This window comes from Lacerta agilis, chromosome 4, assembly GCF_009819535.1.
Source record: "Lacerta agilis isolate rLacAgi1 chromosome 4, rLacAgi1.pri, whole genome shotgun sequence".
Lineage (NCBI taxonomy): Eukaryota > Metazoa > Chordata > Lepidosauria > Squamata > Lacertidae > Lacerta > Lacerta agilis.
This window is the reverse complement of record NC_046315.1, coordinates 77,936,394-77,946,365: the sequence shown is the minus strand read 5'-3', so window position 1 is coordinate 77,946,365 and position 9,972 is coordinate 77,936,394. Positions and strand designations below refer to the sequence as shown.

General features: G+C 40.8%; 1 protein-coding gene and 1 non-coding gene across 2 annotated transcripts in view; one reads left to right on the top strand and one right to left on the bottom strand.

Moving 5' to 3' along the window:
• The first annotated feature begins 4,558 nt into the window (after positions 1 to 4,558).
• Positions 4,559 to 4,632, top strand: TRNAI-GAU. The gene has a single exon. It is a non-coding gene; the product is annotated as a tRNA-Ile (tRNA).
• A 3,717-nt stretch (positions 4,633 to 8,349) lies between these two features.
• The window catches only part of FAM155A (family with sequence similarity 155 member A), a 338,085-nt gene continuing 336,462 nt past the window's right edge, over positions 8,350 to 9,972 (bottom strand). Inside the window, exon 4 of the mRNA XM_033146396.1 lies at positions 8,350 to 9,641. Coding sequence (XP_033002287.1) covers positions 9,349 to 9,641 — 293 coding nt within the window. The 3' untranslated portion in view covers positions 8,350 to 9,348. The remainder of the gene's footprint in view (positions 9,642 to 9,972) is intronic.

Sequence of the window (9,972 nt, the reverse complement as noted above, 5' to 3'; positions counted from 1 at the left end):
TGAGTAAAACATGAAGCACACTTAATTTGCTTTTGGGTTTTTTTTATGAAGCACATATGAGTCATAACAGGCAAATGCTTCTTCTGAAGAAAGAACGCCTCTTTTAAAATGTTCCTTCCCATATGTAGCTTTCCCCAAACATTGGTATTCAGCTGTATATATATATTTTTAAGCTGCTACTTTTTTAGTTGAGCAAAGTTTTTTTTAATCATTTCACCTACTGATTAATTGACTTAACGGCACACTCCTGTACACATCAAACTAAGACGCGAGTTCAATGAGGCTTCATCCCAAGTCAGTGCGTATAAGATTGCAGCTATAATGTTGCAGCCATAATAATGAAAGCAGCAGGAATTTGGCCATTTTTCAAAGTTGTCAGTGCTGAACATTAGGAGCTCAGTAGGACTTGCTCAAGCAAGTAGACAACTTAATAGAGAGCAAGATTTAAATGGTTATTGCGAATGCCCTATATTGACAATGCCAAGTTTCCACTTTGCATCCAGGTCAGAATTCTGTTTTCCAAAACAAGAATAGATCAAAAGGAAATGAAAATTAAACTTTGATGGACTGGTGGAAGACAGTCATATTATCACAGCTTCATATATTTATGTTTCAAATCCAACATTAGGCTGTATGAACTTGCCTTTGAACTTGAACTAAATACAGAAACAGCACTTCCATTTCCCTGGCTCATAGAAGTTGTAGAATGTGAACATGGGAGTTTATTGGCTAGAATGTGGACACATGTGAGTTTATTGCCACCCTTTTGTTTTGTGATGCATTCCTGGGTGAAAGGGCAGAACAAGGGAAAAAAGGGGGATGCAATCACATGGATACTCAGTGACAAGGAGATACTGTATATTCAAGACCATCTTTAGGGACTATGACATCCTATGTTAAACATAAATTAGTGGATGAGGCTGGATAGCTCAGTCGGTAGAACATGAGTCATGAGATCCCAGGGTCGTGGGTTTGAGCCCCACGTTGGGTGAAAGATTCATGCATTGCAGGGGCTAGATGACCCTCGTCGCTCCTTCCAACTCTACTATTCTGTGACTCTGTTACTATAGATATTGGTTTACACACCCCCAGTCATTTGTTAGGCTATGGCAAAGAGAGGAGGAGGAGGAGGAGAAGAAGAAGAAGAAGAAGAAGAAGAAGAAGAAGAAGAAGAAGAAGAAGAAGAAGAAGAAGAAGAAGAAGATCTTGTTCCAGGTGTACTGAGTCTCATTGTTGTTCCATGCATCCTACAGCATCTTTCAGAATACTAAATCTCCACTGCCCCTTCCTCATCTAACATTGCCTTCTTTATTTAATACCAACTCTCTCTCTCTCTCTCTCTCTCTCTCTCTCTCTCTCTCTCTCACACACACACACACACACACACACACACATTTTCCTCCAGTTTACATCTATGTAATCCACCTGTTGTGTGATTCTTTCTCATCATTCTCTTTCTGCCACTGTTGTTTTCCCATCCACTGGGTCATAACAGTGTTGCTGCTGCTACTGCCTGAATGGGCACCATTGCTTTATCAGCTGGTGGTAGGCCTGTCCTTTGCATCCCTCTGTTAGGAGATCAGTTGCCTGCAGCCCAGTCCTTTCTCTCACTCTCTGTGATTTCAGTCTTAAGGCCTTCAGAATTATTTCTTCAGTTATTGTTCCTTGAAAGCAGAAGCAGAGTAGTGAGGGAAAGGCCCTTCTTCCCCTATATCTGCAGCGATAAGTGGTGATGTAGTTACACACACTTTTTTTTTTTAAAAAAAAAGAACAACATGATTGCTGTGGTGCTAGATACATCATGAAACATACCACATCCCTGATTATAGGTGCAAAGAGCATTGCAGAGGCCAGTCAGCAATGATATGGGGAGGTGTATGTATATGAGCAAGTGAGAGATGGGTGCAAATCCCATAAACCCAAATGGGATGGGTAGAGAATGTGTTTGTGAAGGCACTTTGTCTCAGTCAAAGAGATGTTTTGAATGCACAGATGCAGGGAAGGAGAGAACCCAAAAAGGAAGGAGTTAGTGCTATGGGTTTTAAGCTTTTGGAGAATGCCCTATTAAGTTTTTTCACTACATGTTGTATGTAGGCACTTGAATTTCCATCGGATATGGAAATTCATATTAAAGAATTGTTACCCTTTGTGACTTCACCCATCTGTTTTCTTGCTCCTTCTTTTTCATTTTTTGTCCCCTCTCACTCACTTCTGCTTATCTACTCTTCTTGCTATAAACCTGTTGTTTTTCACGTGTTCCGCCCTCTGTTACTCTTCTAATTGACGTATCTTCAGTTTTTGAAGCAATTGATCATTCTCTTCTTTCATAGTCTTTAGGTTTTGATGGGCATGTGCCTTTTGGGCCTCTTTCTTAGCTCTTTGGGGGTTCATTTCCTATATCATTATCCCCACCCCCCGTTCAGCTGTAGTTTCTCAAGGGTCTTGGGGCCCCTTTTCTCTCACTGTTCTTCCTCTTAGTCCCATTATTCATTCTTCTAACCTCCACCTTTGAGTCTACTTCGGACTGCTGTGTGTAGAAACGAAACGATGCCGCCATTTTATGCTATTCTGTGGTAACCCTCTGCTGCAGTAGCATTACCCCATCATTGCCTAGTTTCATTACAGTCATTCTCTCCTTCCCAGTTGGTTTCTTTCTTAGCTTCCTCCAATCTCTTAACCATTTTGAGAATTCTGCTTCCTATTTAGTTTGTCTCTCTGTTTCTTGTTTTGCCAGCATTTCTCCTTTGTTACAGAGTCTTACTTACTTACATTGACTCTGGTTTCCTTATCTGATCCAGGTTCAGTTTCTTTCTCTCTTTTTTGTTTTTAATTATTCTCGTACTTTGGCACCTGCTTATCTTTACAGCTTCTCTTTCTTTATTTTCATTCTTGCTCTCCCTGCTGCACTGGTACTCTTTTGTCTGAATCATGGGTTCATTTTCCTGTCCCTTTCCTGCTTCCTTTCTCTGGAACTTAGGGCTACCAAAACCCACATCTCTTAGCTCCTTGCAAGTCTGTAAACTGCACCAGATGTTTTCCTCTGCTATATGTGAACCACTGGACTCGTCTCTCTTCCGCCACCTCCTTCTAATTGCCTACAGGAACGGTTCCCACTTTCTTTTTAAATTTAATCTAAATGACTAAATCAATCAGCCTTGTGCTTTTAAGTTTTATATAGCAATTTGAGATGTGATGATAATTATAATAATAATAATAATATTTGGCATACCCTCCAACGGTGCCTTGAAGTGAGGGAGATCAGCTGCCCTGGTCTCTCTCAGCGTGCCGGGTCAAAATCATCATTGCGGTGTGATTTCAAAACTGATTTTGGCCAATATATGGAAAAATCGCACAGTGCCAAAACAGGCCATAAAATTTCTGATACTACCATGCAAAAATGGCAACAGTTTAGTGGGGGGGAAGCAAGGAATGGGGCCGCAGACCCCCTGGGTGCATTTCCCAGAGCCCCAGGGTTCCCCAGACCCCTAATTGGGAACCACTGTTATAAACAGATCCACACACACACACACACACATATATACCTTCAAACCCAGCACAATTCCATCATTTCCTGTTTGTCTTCAGTTTGACAGGTTTTACCGACTCAGCAGGGGCTACCATGACTGCAGATTCTATTGAAAATTAAAGTTGTAGCTATTTGTTGATTTCTCCCCTTGATAGGGAATGGCATGGAAAACATCCAAATCAGTTTGGAGCTGAAGCAAAATGGGAAACCTCTGAAGAGGTCTTAGTCAAATTGAAGGCTATTTTTACTAGACGCTGACTGAATCAGTGTCTGAACTGTATCTTGTGGTCAGTGCACACTTTTGATAATCACATCCTCCTACACTTAGAATGCTTGCAACCAAATCTAAGGCCATTAGCTATCTCCCCTGCAGGCCGGGATGACGTATAAGAATGAATGTGTAACTGTTTAGAACCTGCTCAGAAGCTTCAGTGACTAAGAGGCATATAAATAGCTACAGTAAATAAAGAGGCATAATTATCTGGAGCAACTGCAAGGAGTGGTTATCGCAGCTTGATTGAAATTTTACCTCAGGGAGAGAGTCAGAACTGGACCTGTTGCCTCCTTGGTAGGTCTGAAACTCAGGAAAGAAGGAAATCTTCGGCCTACTCCAAATTTAATTTTTTGTTAATATTTTATTTTTTTGAGTTTGGTACTTAAGGCCTGTGTGCTCTGAGGGGAAAGTTAGAAAAGTAGCCTAGGCGAGAGAATTTGTGTGGAGGCCATTGATGGCTTGGGAGAACTGTTGGGTCAGCCCTTGCCAGTAGCCAAGGGAAACCTGTGTGCCCTGAGCAGAAAGATTAAGAGAACCTCAGACGAGGAAGTTCATTTCATCAACTCATGGAGAGGCCACTAATGGCCTAAGACAACCCAGTTTAAAAAAAAAAAACACTTTGCAACATTTTAATGTTCTCCCATATCACAGATTGCATCTGAACACCCCATCAGTTTGAAACATGCCAGTTGTGTGTTCCTGTTCAAAGACCTCTTGGGTTCAAGGAACTTTGGGTGGTGGCCTGCAATTGCAGCATTGCCTGGGTAGCTCAGTTGGTTAGAGAGTGGTGCTGATAACACCATGGTTGCAGGTTCGATCCCTGCATGAGACAGCTGCATCTTCTTGCTTTGCAGCCGGTTGAACTACATGATCCTTAGGGTCCCTTCCCAACTCTGTGATTTCTGTGAAATCCTTGAAGGCATGTTCCGCTTTCATGGAACTGTCTGGCACTTTAATGTATATGCAGGATAATGCTACAGATGTATACTAGGACATATACTGGGGCTGGAACTCACTGCTAACTGTTTTGCATGCAAGAAGATCCCAGTTTCCATTCTCAGCATCTGAAGGGAGGGCCGGGAATGTCCCCTGCCTGAAAGGATGGAGAGCTGCTTCTGCTAGTCAGTGTCAACAGAACTGAACCAGATGGGCCGGCGGTCAGACTCAGTAGTTTACCCTACGTGCTTTACATAATGAAGGATCCAGATGTTGTTATCGCAAAAGTTTTTAGCAACCTTTGAAATAGGCAAAGAACTTCAATGGGTTTTGCCCGCATTGTCTTTCTCTAGTTTGTTTGAACTTTTATTCCATCCCATGGAAAGTGATGTCGAGAGCCCCTAATTCTGATCGTGTTCCCCCTGCCCTCATTTCACTCCCTTGACTGAATGTAGTGAAAAGCAAACAGTACCAGGAACCAGAAAGGACTGTGTTTTGTCCTCTTGCTATTCTCATACTACTGCATTGGACTATATCACACAATATAACCAGTTATATACTGTACTTGCTACCTCCTCTGTGTTGTTCTACTGGACAGCTCCTGTTACCTTTCAGTGGTTCTGTGCTTTTAGGAAACTATGCATGACAATACTTTTTCAGAAACTTTTCAGCCCAGCTTCATTATCCCGCAGAGTCTTTTGAAGTTGACGGTGCTCTTGCACCACTTTTGGGTCTCAAACTTTATTCCATTTTTCATTGAGTAGGTCATTGGTGTGCGGAAGGACAGCCTTCAATAGCTATTATTTGCAAAAAAAAAGTATTCTATCTCTTTAATGAAAGGAAAAGTCAATATAATGTATTCTCAAATGTATATGCAATAAGGAATTAACATATAGCTCTGGTTGTGATCTATGACATTTGGCTTTGCAGTATTCATATATTGCACAAACTCTGGAATTTTCCCTGTTTCAGAAAAAAAAAAACCAAAATGAAAAAAAAAACACATTGCGGTGGAGTAGGGGGCAGGGAAGTCTGGTCTATATGACTGTGAAATAGATACCTCACTTTTTCTGCTTTTAAAACATATGAGCATCATTTATCTTGAAGCTAGTTCTTCATCATGTATGTCCAAGTCATACAGCACAAGGAGAAATGGAACAAGATGGCGGTTACAGTGGCAAGATGCAAATTTATTCGGGCAAAAGTAATAGGTGCACAATATCAAGCATGCTCAGGTTTGTGCCAAGAAAACTGTTTACGGATGAGGAATGGATGGGGATGAGCTCTTTGCATCATACATGATTAACGGTTCTCTGAACTTCCATTAGGAAATCTATGTGTGATTTCCTAGCTGCCACTAAGAAATGATACAGACCACACTGCTGGAGCAAGAAATACCCTGGCTCAAATGACAACGTAACATCACAGCAGCAGTGTACCCGGGAATGAGATATTCCTTAAAAATAAAAAAATAAAAATGAAGGAAGGAAGGAAGGAAATAGACTGAAAGGGGGGGGGGGAATAGTGACAGAGAATTCACAGACCATGTTGACTGCAGGCAGCTATTTGTAGGTGGCGTGTTCCATTACGTCTTTTAATTAAAATGGTTTGTGCTTCCTGTTTCATTTTACTCATTGTTTGGCTCTCTCTCTCTTATTTTTCTAAGCATGTGAATAACGTTGCCACTGTTTTTCTTTAGCTCTCTCTCTATTTCTCTCCCTCCTGGTGTCATTGCTTGAAGCCAGGGAGCGTTAGAGCTGTGTTTTTCCTTTCCCTTTGAAAGCACATTTTAAAAAGGGGAAATGGGGGGGGGGAGGAAGAGAAGGGAAGGAAGGGGGGGAGAGAGAAACGTTTCTTGACTTGTATTCTCTGCAGTTAGGTCAGCAAGAGGCAAAATAGGGTCCCATTGAGAAGAACCAGCACTTCTTCATTAGATGCCACTTTAAATGTGGGACAAAGAGAACTCGCTACTGTATTGGGGCAGTGCAAAAAAAAGAAAAGAAAATGGAACGAATGAGTGTCTTAGTCCATGGGTGAACCCAAATGATAATGCAGTGAATGTCACAGAAATGGATGTTGTTGAATGGCCTTTGCACAGCAGAGGTAGATCAAGGTTTATAACAAACTGTTTACTGACCATTTACGTTTAAGATCAAGAGAAGAGGTCAGTTGAACAAGAGCTCACCTATGTGCTTTCTTTAGTTGCGCGACTCTAGCAAACTCCCTAAAGTACTGCAGCCCAGCCCCACTCATTGCTGCATTGCTTTTTTCGCAACAGACCAAAATGCTCTTTGAAGTCTACATTCCACTATCGGTTAAAGCTTTCTCTCCCCCACCCAACCCCCCCTACTCCTAAATTGTCAAAGTATTTCCACAGTACAGCTATGAGTATTATTCATATGAGATGTGCTCTTCCAGGGTGGGGGGAAAATAAAAGCACCATTTTTAAAATGCCAAGTAGAATACCTGTGTGTGCACATGCGCAGTAAGGAGGGGAGAAGGGTAAGGAAAGAAACTGAAGCTGAATAATTCTGCATTTTACGTGCTTTTTTTTGTATTTGCACAGGTCATTTTAAGATCCTCATTCTCAGTTCATAGCAAAACACTATCAAAACAAGAAGTCTTGCAAAATAGTTGAGCTTATACATCTTAAACAAATGCATTATTTTAACCTGCTAAAGCAGTAGGGATTTTTTTTGTATATATCTATATATATTTTTTGCAGAACTTCACAAACCATAAAACATGAATAAAAATGCATATCAACACCGCAGTGATGAACAGAAACGTTTTCTTGAAAGGGCCAGGGAAGGATGGGGTTTTTCCATAGCTAGAAAGTAGATAATTGGTTTGCTAAGAGAATATTTCCTATCTTTTTTCCTTCATCTCTCAGCTACACAGCAAACAGCTCTAAAGTGCACTTTCCAAGTGTAGTTAGAGAACAGGAAGGAATGAAAAGTTTTTTTTTTAAAACAGCCCTTATTAACTTTTCCTTCCATTTATTCTAGTGTAAACTCTAAAAAGCCTTTTTAAAAAGCAAGTTCTCATACACTTAGCAGGTGATATGATTCTACAAAGAAAGAAATGGGGGGAAAAGACAACTGGATTATTCTCTCTCCCTGCCCCGCTTTGACTACTCAGCCCAACATGTTAAATTTTATTGCACACTCATGGAAGTGGTTTATCTATTATGATGATGATTATTTTTTAAAGGAAAAAAAACATTATGTTTTCTTTTTCAACTGTGCTAACGTTTTGTTCTGCCTTCCCCCCAAATGTCCTCGTCTGCCTTTAGTTTCAAGGGGAATTTCATCAATATGTCATACTTAATATGACTGCGGAAAGTTTCATATACTGGATTGCTGCAGGAAACACACACCTTATACCAGTGTTCCCACAACAAATGTGTGATGTGGACGAAACACAACTGCGTCTTTAAACACCAGTATACAGGCACCTGGGAACCCTGCTTGGGGGTCAGAGATTTCAAAGAAAAGTTGCTATTTAAACTACCTTGGGTGTGCACTCATGTGTGATGTCCACACGTTATGTGTTTTCTGCGGGAATTTGTGGAGAGATAATCAGAAACTGGTAAAGGGAAAACTTGGTTTGTTTTTCTGAACCTCTCTGCTCCTATAGATTATACTGACACGTGCTGCTCGCATGACTGCGGTGGAATTTAAAAAACCGTAATTCACAATGAATGCCAAACTTCTACCGCCACTGTGAAGGCCTCTCTCATCTAGTTATCTTTGCTGAGCTCTAAACATGGCTTCACATGCACTGTCTTCCGTCCCAGGCGGCTCCTGTTCAACTGACCAGTGAGAAAGGACTGGACTTCTTTGAAAATGGGAATTGGAGCAACAGTTTGTTATAGGTATTGTTACGTTACAATTTCACTGTCCGATTCCACCTTAGAAGGAGAGCGCTTCTCTTTTGCCTCCCCATCTCCTCACTTTGGGTTCCAGTCAGGTGACTTGTGCAATATGGGCAGAGGCTCATCTGAAACGTGCGCCCATTCATTGTGATTACACAGACGGAAAGCAAGCGGGCATTGTCTGCTTTGGGGCACTGGAGAAGAGAAGGAGAACCATTTTTTGTGGGGGAGAGTAGGGCCGTTTAGGGGGCAAGGTTATTGTTGTTGTTTTTTCTAAAAATAAAAATTAATCCATTAGTTAGTTATGCCATGGAACCACAGCAGTTCTTTCCTCTAATAGAAATTGACAAGACATAAAAGACAGAACTATTGGATGAACACACACAATGACTAGAAATAGATAAAGACAGTGAAAAGACTTAGTTTAGCTCTGAGAAACTGTCCAAAAAATAAAATCCTGTATTAACAAGTGCAAAAACAAACAAAAGAAAGAAACTCCAAACATTAAAACACAGTGTATAAAATGGTGTGAGAAATTTAAGTCACCAGACAGCCTTTTAGTCAATAAAAAGCTGTATTTGATGTGTCCTTGTTTGGATTGTGGCCCTTCCGCTGAGTTTTACCCAGAAGGCCTTCGGAGGAGTGAATGGAGGGCAAAAGGACCCAGTCTCTTGTGTTTGACTGCAGTACATGTGGGCTTGCTGTGGGCCCGTAGGAGAAGATGAATTGAATCTTTTATTCCTCATTGGTTGAACTATCTTCCAAAGTTGTTATGCCGCCAAAGCCCAGTTCAGTTGAGTTCTGTGCTGCTGAGACTGTTAGTACTGTATGCAAGAGAATTAGTACGAGAACACACAGTTTAAGTCTGCTGTTACACAGTCTTGATGCTGATGAAACTGTGAGTGATGTCCGGTGACACATCGAGTCACTTGTTTTTATAGTCCCTTTGGATTGGTTATCTGATAATAGTCCCCATCTGACATCACAGCATTCTGGTTCTGCATTGGTTGGATAGTTGTCATAGAGCCCTGCAGGGAGGGAAAAACAACACATAGTGTTACTTGATACGTATTATTGTATAGCTATTATTGTGTTGCATTGCTTTTCCGGTGCTGCAAACCATGCTATAATGTTCTTTAAAATCAAATGGTTCACGACACAGTCTATGTGGGAAAGCGCCAGACAAGGTTAAAGTTAGTAGGAATAATAATAATAATAATAATAATAATAATAATAATAATAATAATAATAAATAAAAAACAGATTCCACCCCCTCCATCCTTCTTAAACAAACTTTTGATTCTGTAGCTGCTTCATGTACTGACTATTATTAGTGCTGCCCCTTGTATTTCTGCTTTT